The sequence below is a fragment of the Aquarana catesbeiana genome, linkage group LG01 (genome assembly GCF_042186555.1).
Source record: "Aquarana catesbeiana isolate 2022-GZ linkage group LG01, ASM4218655v1, whole genome shotgun sequence".
NCBI lineage: Eukaryota > Metazoa > Chordata > Amphibia > Anura > Ranidae > Aquarana > Aquarana catesbeiana.
In genome coordinates, this window is record NC_133324.1 from 277,411,629 (window position 1) to 277,425,557 (window position 13,929).

General features: G+C 41.8%; 1 protein-coding gene across 1 annotated transcript in view; it reads left to right on the forward strand.

Annotated features, from left to right (window-relative positions):
* The window catches only part of PPIL2 (peptidylprolyl isomerase like 2), a 100,692-nt gene that overhangs the window by 31,221 nt on the left and 55,542 nt on the right, over positions 1-13,929 (forward strand). Inside the window, exons 6-8 of the mRNA XM_073628996.1 lie at positions 484-535; positions 3,242-3,333; positions 3,527-3,616. Coding sequence (XP_073485097.1) covers positions 484-535; positions 3,242-3,333; positions 3,527-3,616 — 234 coding nt within the window. The remainder of the gene's footprint in view (positions 1-483; positions 536-3,241; positions 3,334-3,526; positions 3,617-13,929) is intronic.

Here is a 13,929-nt window from a genome sequence, read left to right on the forward strand (position 1 = left end):
GGTTCATTTAATATCTATATTCTGCTGCTGTTTAGGTATCTTTTAAAAGAAGGTTGAGTCTCGCATATACTGTATATATGCGCACACAAACCCTGCAGAGGATAGCGTGTCACCAACCCCTCACACTGGATGTGCCATCTCCTTATAGAAAGTAGGTCATAGACACTCCACCCTAGATCTTGTTAACCTGTGTCTTGCCACAAGAGTCCTAAAAATATGCAAACAATGTTAGAAAAACAAAAGATAAATGAAGTTTATCATCATCTTGATAGTCACATTTGGAGTCTTTAATACCATATCCTTAGTATCTCTAGGCAGCATTCTTCGCATCCACCCCATTAGTAATTTTATCCATGATACAAATCCAGTGGATATTATTTCAAATTGTTTGTCCAATTAATAGTAATCATCTCCAAGGTAGTGTATTAATGTATGTTTCAGAAAGTTCTTTACAATGTAATACTTATCTCTTTTTTTACACAGAAACTGGAGGCTAAATCTCTTATTAAGTTGAACATTGCCAAGAACCAGGATGGTAAGTTAGTGGTTAAAGTATAACTAAAGACAGGCCCGATCCTCCTCTTCTCGGTTCCCCTGCTGGCTCTCTGCCCCTTCCAATTGCAGATTGCCCCCAAAGCAAGCTGCTTGCTCTGGTGGCACTCGTGCGTGCTCGCTTCCGAGTCGCCTCTCTGGATCCATAAGACACAGAGCGCGACTCAGCCCCGCTTCTGCCTCACTGGCTGTGATTGACAGCAGTGGGAGCAAATGGCTCCTGCTGCTGCATCTCAGCCAATCAGGAGGGAGAGACCCGGGAGAGCCTCGGGTCTTGTGCTCATCGTTGGATCGTGATCGGGTTAAAGTAAGTATTGGGGGGCTGCTGCACACTGAAGGTTTCTTCGCCTTCATGCATAAAGGTAAAAAACCTTCAGCGTTTACAACCACTTTACATTCTTTTTGCAGAAGTCCATAAGGCCCCTTTCACATTGGGGCGGTTTGCAGGCGTTATTGCGCTAAAAATACCGCCTGCAAACCGCCCCAAAACAGCCTCCGCTGTTTGTTCAGTGTGAAAGCCCGAGGGCTTTCACACTGAAGCGGTGCGCTGGCAGGAGAAGAAAAAAATCTCCTGTCAGCCGCATCTTTGGAGCGGTGAAGGAGCGGTGTATTCACCGCTCCTAAACCGCTCCTGCCCATTGAAATCAATGGGACAGCGCGGCAATACCGCGGCTATAGCCGCGCTATACAAGTGGTTTTAACCCTTTTTCAGGCCGCCAGCGGGAGGTTAAAACCGCACCGCTAGCGGCCGAATACCGCGGTAAAACAGCGCTAAAAATAGCGCTGTTTTACCGCCGACGCCCCCTACCGCCCCAGTGTGAAAGGGGCCTTACGCAAGTCTTTTTACTTGGACATTTGTTTGCATACACACACACCTCAGCACTATCGCAACACCCCTCCTGTGCTAATATTGGAGTGTATACTTGCTCTCTGCACCCATCCCACATGCAGTGCTTAGGCCTTTGCAACCTTTGGCCTACAATTAGGTAAAAAGCAACCATCGGACATTATTTGCCCAAAGCTCCAAACAGAACTGAATGTGTGGTTTTAAAGTTAAATTGTGTTTTCTTTCAACTCACTGGTTCTGCTGCCTGTTTAATATCTTGCCACAGATTTCGTATAAAGGATAAGTTCAATTAAAAAAAAAAAAAAGTGCATTTATTATTTTTTTGGAACCTACAGTATAAAGCATTGCACCAATGACAAGCAGATTGCTGGTGCCTTGCAGGTCTCCAGCAGATCTGCCAATGTATCTGTGCGCCCATACATCTTGTATGGGAAAGCAGATACAATCTGAAAGGAAGAGAGAATGAACTGCCACAGCCCTCCACAGCGCTGTGGTAGTTCATTGAAAATTACAAGCTGACAGCCGCAAAGGCTGCTGGACCTTGTAGTTTTTCCATTTAAAGGGCACTGTGAATGAGTGATGTGGCCAGAGCCCCGCTCAGCCAGGTTTTTTTTCTTTTAATTCTCACAGCTAGCAGGGTGTGGCAGGGGGAGAAGATCCCCTGCTAATTGTGAGATTGGGGAGGTGCGGGGGCCAGTCCGTCTGTAACATGTTAAACCCTGATTATAAGTGTAGCATGTTACAAAAGGTGAAGTTATCCTTTAAGAAATTTTTCATCATAGAGACCCTTGTCAAAGTTTGTAATTTCCTTCTGAAATGCATGAATGGCTTATTTTGTCATAATTTTGATACTCTTAAAGTGTTTTTCCTGCGAGAGCTGCATTATAAAGTACAGTAAAACCTTGGACTGTGAGCATAATTCTTGTAATCCAAAGAACTCTTATATCAAAGCAAATTTTCTCATAAGAAATAATGGAAACTCAAATGATTTATTCCACAACCATTTATTCATAAGTCTTTTAGTTTATAGTCCATATAAAAAAGATTATAGCAATGTGGATGTCCATCCACAAATGGAAGCCCCCACAAGGGGATTAGAAGCAAAATCTAGCAGGAGCTACAAAAAAAGAAAAGAGAGGTGCCTCTAAGTGTAGCAATATGGTAACATTTAATGAAAGTAAAACATTTAGCAACATGGTTGATGATTAAAAGAGGCACATCTAAGTATGCAGGCACCCTTGGTAAAGCTGTCTACAGAGACCATCCCCGCACCACTGGCTCTCACCACTGTCCGTCTACAATGGTGACTGGGAAGACTACCCTGCAGTAGAGCGATCTGAAAGCGTGGCTTGAATCGCTCGTGGAGCACAGCGTGGAAGAGATGACGTCGATAGCGGAGGACGGTCTATGTGGACAGTTTTACCCCGGGTGCCTGCATACCTAGATGTGCCTCTTTTAATCATCAACCATGTGAGTTGCTAAATGTTTTACCTTCATTAAATGTAACCATATTGCTTCACTTAGAGGCGCCTCTCTTCTCTTTTATACTCGGTTGTGATATGACGCTACTTGTATATCAAGACATCGCTTGTTTATCAAAGTCAAAATTTATTTATAAATTTTGCTTGTCTTGCTAAACACTCTCAAACCAAGTTACTCTCAAACCAAGGTTTTACTGTATATAAAAACTGAAGTGCAGTTCTACTTAATAGCTGAGGTTGACTGTCACTTGCCATCAACAATAGTTGAGATACCTTTCCATTTCTTTGCTAGTTAACTTTTTCTTTTTTTTTTTTTCCTTTTACATATAAAAAAAATTTTTTTTTTTTTTTACCTCTTTAGGCAAGTATCACTGCCCTGTCCTCTTCTCTGTATTCACCAATAACTCACACATTGTGGCTATTGGCAACACCGGAAATGTCTTCTGCAATGAGGTAGGAAAGTATAAACATTGTAGCATCAAAACATTAGCGTTAATGTGCAACCACCTAATGATGAAGCGCTTGCTTTGTAGCTTGCACAGAGTACTGTTGTACACAACGTGAGCCATGCTTGTAAAATATGCTATATGATCTACTTATACATCTGTCTTTGCATTAAAACAACGTGTGCAATTTCCCCACCCAGGCTGTTGAACAATTAAACATTAAGCCGAAGAACTACAAAGATCTGCTAACTGATGAACCTTTTACCCGTCAGGACATTATAACTCTACAGGTAGGAACTTGCATCATCCGGTCTTCTGAAAGGTCAAAAGCTGCGACAGTTTCACATGAATGCACCTCTGTATTTGCACACAAGAATGTTACTATTACCTCAGTTCTTTTAAATGGTTTTTGTTTTAATGTGTTCTGGTTAATGTTTTATTTCTGATACAAATTTTATTATGTACCATCTTTTAGAGAAAAAGATTCCTGGAGAGAGCATTCGAAACTAATTTCTGTAGTGCACATTCTCATTTAAAGTGCCCCTTTGCTATGATATTTGTGGTATTTTTCCTTGGTGACTTCAATCAACATTCTTGCCTTTTCACTGGTTTACTTTTTTCTTGACTGAAAACAAGATTCCTTACTAAACCATTGCTTGAGCCTGTCTTTACATAGCAGCCATCCAGGTCAGCAGCTCCTAAGCACTAGCTTTGGAGGTCATACCTAGGCCCAGCTGGACTAGACATGCAGGGCTAGCCTTGAATGTAAATTTTGGGCAATCGGCTTTACATTATGGTGCTTTCCAGACCCTGGTGTACTGTGTTAGTTAGCCACAGATCCTTTCTGGGTCCAGAGCCTTAGCACAGCCCCAGATATGATCCTATCTTGTAAGACTAATGCTCTGTACACACGGTCGGATTTTCCGATGGAAAATGTCCGATCGGAGCGTGTTGTCGGACATTCCGACCGTGTGTGGGCTCCATCGGACATTTTCCATCGGATTTTCCGACACACAAAGTTTGAGAGCAGGCTGTAAAATTTTCCGACAACAAAATCCGATTGTGTGAATTCCGACCGTGTGTGGCCAGTTCCGACGCACAAAGTGCCACGCATGCTCAGAAGAAATTCCGAGACGGAACAGCTCGGTCTGGTAAAATTAGCGTTCGCAATAGATACAGCACTTTCGTCACACTGCAATGTAAAAAATGGTTTAATACAGCGCACTCTCTTCTTTATAATGTGAGAAGAATGAAGTAGTTTTGCTGCTCATATTCACACAGACTTCTCTCATACTTCTTTCTTTATTGTTTATTGTGATTCCCTCAATTATATTTTGATTTGTTACATCTGACAAAATGTTTTTTTTGTTGTTTTTTATTTTTATTTTTTAAAGGCTGTTTTTTGTTTTTTTTTGGGTTTGTATTTTTTTCAAGGCTGATCTTTGTTTTATTTTATTTTTAGTTTTACTCCCTAATATTTTTGTGTGTGTTTTGTGTGTGAAGTTACCACAACACCATTGATATCTTATATTATTTAATCTCTTGGTGTTGGTATCCCTTGGTAATTTCACATTGTATTTTTGAAATGTACCTGAATCCTCACAAACAAACTGTCCTTTTTTATGGAAAACACACATAGGCAAGTATAATTGAAACAAAAAATCCTGGAGGAGGATTATGTGTGAGGTCACAAATGTGGGTAGCAGATGTTATTTGGCCTATCAACCCCCTATTGAGAGCTTCCAAAATTAAGGACTCACACAGGAGTCGTTGGCCCTCCTCCATCTGCAGCATTTTGCAGGCAGTTAGGCCAGCAAAGTCCTCCTCCACACTGTGGGGGCTTCTCAGGGCCTCTGTAGCCTTCCAAAAGAGGCCTATGGCAGCCTCCTCCAGGTTACTCCTCTTCCTGCCACTTTGTCTTTGAAGGTGTAGGGGAGGGACATGGATATCAGGCAGCCTGCTTGACCCGGCCACCTCCTGGCTGAGACTTCCCTGTGTATGGAAAAGGGACATGGTTTTAGTTTTTGCATCATCAATCACAATCATAAATTAGTACTCCAAACTATCTAGTTAACATCATTGATTTGACAACCAGAAATATTTAGAGGAATGCTATACCTGGCTCAAGCTCCTCCACATGTTGCTGCCTGGAAGGCCCAGGTTGGGCGTCAGAAGCCTCAGCTGGGGGGTAAGGAAGCGTGGAAGGAAGACTGGAGAGTGCTGGCCTGGGTTCAGTCTGACCTGCCAAAAAATGCAGTCTGTCATAGTACCACAGCCTGGGGACATAAATGTCATCTTCAGCTCCTGATCTCTGGGAATCCTGGACCTTCTTGTGCTCCCTTAGATAAGTGCTCCTCAGGCCACCAATTAGGATCTTCAAATAGGTGATGTCTGCCGTGGGGATCACCACCTTCACAAATTCCAGCAATTAATCCAGCGCTGCCTTCCTCTTTGTTTGGTTCTTATATTCAGGGTGGTTTATCTCGCACAGACAAGGCAGCTTCCTGAACATATCAATGAAGATTGGCATAAAGTCCTTATCTTTCAAGATATCCATTTTCACTGCAAGACACAACACAAGACAAACCCTAATGTCAGCCTAAAGTCTTCTAAACTTGTGCAAATACAGGCCTCAATCTTGAAGCAGTATAGGCCCAATGTTAAATCTTACCTTCGTTATCACGATCGGCGCCTCCGTTACTCCTTCCTCCGCTCACAGATCGTACGTACTACGCACGCGTGTTACGCTTTATAGACACTGCGCATGCATGAAACTCCGCCCACCCTGACGTTCTTTCTAGTCTATTCCCCACCCCTTCGCGTTCGGCGCAGTGGGGAAGAGCACATGGCGGAGTCAGAGCAGGTGTCTGATATTTACACCAACGAGGAGGAGGAAAGCCCGGAGCCTGAAACGTCCCGATCCAGAAGGAGATGATTTAAGGCATCAAATATGTCCTTTGGGGAGATGTTGGAGATGGTCGACATAATGAAGAGGGCCGATTATGATGGAAAGTATTGACCTTAGCCCAACCCCAATGTCCGTAAGGCCAAGATCATGGCGAAAGTGGTCAAAAGTCTGCACCGGAATTTCGGGGTACGTCGATCGAAAGATCAGCTCAGGAAGCGGTGGTCGGACCTGAAATTAAGAGAACACGAGCAGTACAGAAAGATCCGGCGAGTGCTGCAAAAAAGTAAGTAGTTGTGCTGTGTTCCTATTCTTTTTGTCTTTATTACGTTCGTGCTGCTCCATGTGCTTTTCTTAACTGTTAATCCAGTTTAAAATATCAACTTTCATGTTCATGGGCACATTATTCGTTTGTATCAAACATTTTTCTTTCGGCCTATAAAATACCATTGTTTGGGCCATATGCATTTGCCAACATTTTTTAGGGCCTACTTGTCTGAAAATAATTTGGTTGTGTAGATGTGTTTGTTAATAGAATGAAATGCAAACTAGATTCTGTGTAAGGAGAGGACACTCAGCAGCTGTTTAGACATCTGTACGCTGGAGCACTAGTGTGGGACACAAGAACACCCTTTTTATTAGGGGGCCCACACAGGTGCTCCAGTGTATACTATAGGGGTGTCTCCATCTGTGAAGCTTGTACAAAACAGGTAAAGTATTGAAGCTTGACAAAGGACACTAAAAATTCTACATCTTGGAACTCAGCCAAAATAGACAATTGTACCCCACTTCCAAGCAATGTTTCATATTTATAGTTCTTCCCTCAAATATCTGTGTGCTAAGTATACGATTTTTTTTTTTTTTTTACATAGGGGAGAAAAGACTCGGAGGACACCCCTCATCCAAGGAGACCAGAGACCCCCCCACCTCTGGAAGAAGGGGAAATCCAACCAAGACAAGAAGAGCAGGAGGAGGAAGACGTGGTGGAAATTGGCACCACAACAGGTGAGTGTCTGCGACCACAGGCTCAGGTATAAGATGGATGCCGGCATATTTATAATACATGGTGTGTTTTTGTTTCTATCTTTTTAGGTGATCGTGATGTTGTGGATCCAGGGCCTGATTGGGGAGATCATGGGGTGTAATAGGGACTTGGAAAACATCAAGAAAAACATCAATGATGTTCTTCAAAAAAATAAGAACATCATTGATGTTTTGGGGAGAGTTTAAAACCCCTCCAAATCCCTTTGTTTTATGGTGTACTACAATTTTTAAATTTTTTTGTCAAATAGTAGAAAAGCCAAATTTTGAAGATGCACACAGTGTGTCAACATGTGCTATCTGCCATCACGGCAGATCAATGGACGCGTTTTGGGGGTGCAACCCCTTCCTCAATAAAGTAGCTGAGAGGAAGGGGTTGCTCCCCCAAAACACGTCCCTTGATCCCCCGTGATGGCAGGTAGCACATGTTGACATTCGTAAATTTGTGTGCATCTTCAAAATTTGGCTTTTCCGGGGGGGACTTCACCCCATCTGAACGCAATATCAAACACAGTTCCTAAATACTCATGTCTGATATTGCCTTCAAGTTCTACCAAATGTGAACTTTGTAAGTTCAAGATTTGTGTCTTTCTTGTTGGTTTTAAACATGCCTGTTTTATCTTAAATGGACATTTCTACTTTTTCTAATGCCACCCCAAAAATTGTTATACAACAAACATGTTGGTTTGTTTTAAAAACCTTTTCTAAATGCACATGTGATTGTGCTGGTATTAAAAAGATTGTTCATCAAGAATGTGTGGATTATTGTCTCAATGCTCCAACACTTTTGTGGTGCTCTAATTGCTGCCTTCTGTGACAATGGGGGTTATTTCCTAAGGGCAAATCCTCTTTGCACTACAAGTGCAGTTTCAAGTGCATTTGTAGTGCAAAGTGTCTTTGCCTTTAGTAAATAACACCACAACAATGCTTTGTAAAGTTACACAATCACGCCATTTTCAGGACTCCACACATTTCTGTCAGGGTCAGCTAAAACAAACACAAACAGTAAATGTCACCAAAGATTTGCTTCATTATTTTTTTTTTATTTGAAAAAGGTTTCACACATTGGCATATTGATAGCCCCCTACCCGCAAAGAATTCAAGGTATCTTAGCCGGACATTACGGGCACTCAGGGAGGGCAAGCCAGGACGGCCACTTTCAAGCGCCGTCAGGGTTGGTTCATTTTGAATTCCAGCCTCAGGCCCAACTGAGCCAGCATAGTTGGCAGAATGTTGCCATAAAAAGTTGTGTAGAACACAGTACGCCAGGATAATGTGATTCAGTTTGTACTCCGCCATATGTATGGGTGTAAGAAATAGGCGGAACCGGCTGGCCATGATTCCAAACGTGTTCTCCACCACTCTTCTGGCTCTGGCCAGCCGGTAATTAAAAACCCTCTGGTCCGGGGTGAGGGTCCTCATCGGGAATGGCCACATAAGATGGTCCCCCAGCGCAAAAGCTTCATCCGCAACAAAGACGAATGGGAGTCCTTCCACATTGTCTTCTGGAGGTGGCAAGTCCAAGCTGCCATTCTGGAGATGCCTGTAGAACTCTGTCTGGGTGATGACTCCACCATCGGACATCCGGCCATTCTTCCCCATGTCCACATACAGAAATTCATAAGTAGCCGACACCACCGCCAACATCCCAATACTATTGAACCCCTTATAATTATAATAGTACGACCCCGAGTTGGGTGGTGGGATGATGTGGACGTGTTTCCCATCAATTGCCCCTCCGCAGTTAGGAAAGTCCCACCGCTGGGCATAGTGGGAGGCCACAGTCTGCCATTCCTGTGGCGTGGAAGGAAACTGTGGAGGAAAACATAAAAAAATTAGTCTTTTTGCACATAAACATGGAAAGCAGATTAGACACAAACATTCTTGGCTAACATCAAGATAACATTGATTTATGGGAATTTTTGAAGACCAAAGTATAAGGTACACCTATCATATTCCCCCCCCTCTCATGGGCCATTTCTAACATTATGGGGGGGGGGCTCTTGGACAGGTAACCCTCTCCACTTAATTGAGAGATGAATGCCTAAATAATGTGTATTACTTGGAACAGCCCCTCCTTAGTTACACTATTGGCAGCCCACTGGACAGGTAAGAAGTGTCATAATGCAAAAATATAAATACACACTACACATTTGGACATTCTGCTATTACCTATCAAGATAATAATAGGATACAAAAACTTTAAACAGTACCATTTGAAATGATACAGGCAGGCCCTTGCACTACATACTTTGGGGAATTCATCCATAAATCTGAGCACAGAAGACATGGGTATAGTGTGTATGGGTTTGGCAAAGTCAGCAGATAGATGATTGAGGCTAGATAGAGAATTGTTATCAGCTGACTTAGCAGTTGGGGGAGGGAGGGTTCCAAATGATTTGGGGAACCCCCCAAAAAAACCTCTGGCACTCTGCCTGAATTTAAACCACAAATCGGATTTCAATACATTTTAGGGGGTGTTTGGGGTAAAGCACTACTATGGAGCTGATAAAATACATTGTTAAGTGACTACATGAGGTGAATATAGGACCAGGAGACCATGCTGGGGAGGTAAGTGAAGGCAAATATGTATGAAGGACAACAAAATAATACTAAATAATTACATAAAAATCCAGCATGCATGAGGACAAAGGGGACATTCACAGCATATTCCAATCAGGGTAATTAGGGAATGAGGAAAGAAATACAATATATTATCAAACATTAAATACAATAAAATGTGATATTAAAGGATAAATCTTACCTTAATATACTCCTTCTGCAGGACCTGGATGATGGCAGAACAGGTCTCTGGGATAATGATCCCCAGAGCCTGGGGGGAGATGTCTGTCGAACCTCAAGTCCTGCAGGCTTCTCCCCGTCGCCAAGTACCGCAGGGTGGCGACGAGCCTCTGCTCCGGAGTGATGGCTTGCCTCATGCAGGTATCCTGCCTGCTAATATAGGGGGTCAGCAAAGCCAACAAACGGTGAAATACGGGGTCCGTCATCCGGAGAAAGTTCCTGAAATCATCAGGATTATTCTCACGGATCTCACAGAGCAAAGGCATATGACAGAACTGGTCACGCTGAAGCAACCAATTCTTGGTCCCCACCCTGTTCATGGACTGGACTTGTGTCAAGGTCAGAACCCCAACACCAAGCCCCCGCACAGCACAAACTCTACGAGGAGTACGTATACGCAACATGGCTAGAAAACGGTCGGCTGCTCAGAACGAAGTAACAGAACGCACTGAAGAACAGCAAGGCCTGTGAAGAGCGACCTGAAAACAGTAACGAACGAAGAAGAACACAATGACAAAGTCACGCGTAGCTTGCTTGCACGCACTGAAGAGCAGATACAAACCCACAAGCACAAACTGAACAGCAGAAAACGATCTGAAAACCACGAGTCTGAAAAAGCGCGAATCGTCTCTCACCAAACTTTTACTAACACGAGATTAGCAAAAGGAGCCCAAAGGGTGCTGCGCTTGGTTCTGAACTGGCCTTTTCTAGTCTTGTCGTACGTGGTGTACGTCACCGCGTTCTTGGTGATCGGAAATTCCAACAACTTTGTGCGACCGTGTGTACACAAAACAAGTTTGAGCCAACATCCATCGGAAAAAATCCTAGGATTTTGTTGTCGGAATGTCCGATCAATGTCCGACCGTGTGTACGGGGCATAAGGCTGGCCATACATTATACAATTTTGAGACCAGGCTCTAAAAATAGATTGAACAGTTGAGACCAGGATCTAGCAATGGATTCAAGATCTAAAAATGGATCAAGCAGTTGAGACCAGGGTCTAAAAATGGACCAAGCAGTTGAGACCAGGGTCTAAAAATAGATCAAGCAGTTGAGACCAGGGTCTAAAAATAGATCAAGCAGTTGAGACCAGGGTCTAAAAATAGATCAAGCAGTTGAGACCAGGTTCTAAAAATAGATCAAGCAGTTGAGACCAGGGTCTTAAAATGGATCAAGCAGTTGAGACTAGTGCTGCAACTAATGATTATTTTCAAAATCAATTAGTTGTTTGAGTAATCGGATAAAAACCTAAAAAAAAAAAAAAGTGGTTTGCATTTTAGTTAATATGTAAAGTTTTAAAAAAATGAATTATTCTTGAATATCTAAATGTAGTGATAGATATAAATAATCAGCTATATGGAAAGAAAGGGAAAAAAAAGACAGAATACACTGTCTTTTAGATTTTTATTTTTTTATATATAATAATATACCCCGAAGTAGGATATACAGGTTATTTTAACTGAAAGTCAAATATGCAGCCACATGAAGGGTGGGGGATGGGGAATAATTTTATTTTTAAATTTAAGCAGTAGCACTTTTAAATGTAATGCATCATACTAGTAAACGTTTACTTTAAAATAAATTGCAATGCCTTTTTTTTTTTTTACCTCCAGTATATTGGCATTCAGATTCTCTAAGCTCAGATGCTGATATTCCCTACACAGAACCCTTAAAGTGATTGTAAATGTTAAAATTTTTTTAAATGACAAGCATATCATACTTGCCTGCTCTGTGCAAAGGTTTTGCACAGAGCAAGCCAGACCCTTCTCTTTCTGGGGTTCTCCAGGCTCCTCCTGCCTTCAGAGTGCAACTGCGCAGGCTCGACCGTTATATGCACTGTGCGCTTTGCCTTACCCCCCTCACTACCTCCTCGCTGCTGCATCTGAGTCCTGTGAGGAGAGAGAGAGGGAAAGCAGCACTGCTGCTCCTGGGCACAGCGCTGGTTTGAGATCAGGATCAGGTAAGAACTAGGGCCGTAACAACTAATCGATTAATTGACAACTAATCGATTATTAAATTAATCGATTACTATTTTCATAATCGATTAATCGGCCAGTAACATAATGGGGTTAAAAAAGCTAAAATTAGCCCTATAGTACAAAAAGAACAAATAATCTCTACTGTAAATATTACTTTCACTGTTGCACAGTAAAAAACGAAGGACTAATTTTTTTATTTATTTTTTTTTTTAACTCCATTATGTTACTAAATGTCTTAGGCCTGGTTCCCACTCATGTGTTTTTTGGTGCTTTTTGCAGAAATACACTACAGTTCATTTAACGTTCACATCTATGCTTTTTTCAGCTGCTGTGTATTTGGAAAGGTTCAAGGACCTTTTTCAATGCAAAATGGTGCTTTTTTGGTTCAATAGAGAAGCTGCAGAAAAGCATATAATATTACGGTTCTGTTTGAAAATCTGCAAAACAGCCTAGAATTTTTTTTTCCTTTCTTTAAATAAAAAAAATTGATCTGGGTTTGATGATATTTACCAGATTCAACCTCTAATAGTATATAGAGTATATTTCTTCTGTCTGTTATTCTCAGAGAGGATTAAAGATTTTACTCCCTAACCATATAGTTGGTTATTAATATTTACCCCTGCATATAAAGATATTTAGGAATAAATTGCCTTTTTTTTAAACTTTACATATTAACTAAATTATACACCACACTACTTTTTAAGGTCATTAACTGATTAATCGAAACAACAATCGGCCAACTAATCGATTATGAAAATAATCGTTAGTTGCAGCCCTAGTAAGAACACAGGAGAGGCTGAGGGGCAATTGGTCACAGAGGGTTTTTTTTTACTCTAATGCATAAAAATCTTCTGCCTTTTTAGAATCACTTTAATTCACTTCCTTCACCTGCCCAGGACTACATGTCTCATGAGACATTGTTCCTCTCACATTCACAAGTCCTCAGGCACTTACTGACATGCATGGACAGTGTACTGAGCTGTATGTGTGCTGCACTGTGCATACTGACATGCATTGAACGGTGTACTGAGCTGTATGTCTGTCTGCTGCCCTATGTATACTTATATGTATATACAGTGCAGCATACATACAGCTCAGTACACCATTCATACATGTTGGTATACACAGTGCAGCACGCATACAGCTCAATACACCATTCATACAGGTTTGTATACACAGTGCACCACACATACAGCTCAGTACACCATTCACACATGTTGGTATACACAGTGTAGCACACATACAGCTCAGTACACCATTCATACATGTTGGTATACACAGTGCAGCACACATACAGCTCAGTACACCATTCATACATGTTGGTATACACAGTGTAGCACACATACAGCTCAGTACACCATTCATACATGTTGGTATACACAGTGCAGTACACATACAGCTCAGTACACCATTCATGCATGTTGGTATACACAGTGTAGCACACATACAGCTCAGTACACCATTCATACATTTTGGTATACACAGTGCAGTACACATACAGCTCCGTACACCATTCATGCATGTTGGTATACACAGTGTAGCACACATACAGCTCAGTACACCATTCATACATGTTGGTATACACAGTGCAGTACACATACAGCTCCGTACACCATTCATACTGACATGTAAACAAAGAATGCATTCTGTATGAGGGTCAACTATTCAGCTGACCAACTAATCAATAAGGAAAATTGTTGACAACTATTTTTATTATCGATCTTATAATGGGTTATGTTGATTAGTGGTTTCAGCCCTAGTGAGAACCACACTAAATTAGACTTTGTATTATGGCAATAATAGGAACATCCCTGTGCCTGATAGCCAATGATCCTCAAATATTAGGGCTGGTGACTAAAGGCTCCCATAGATTTCG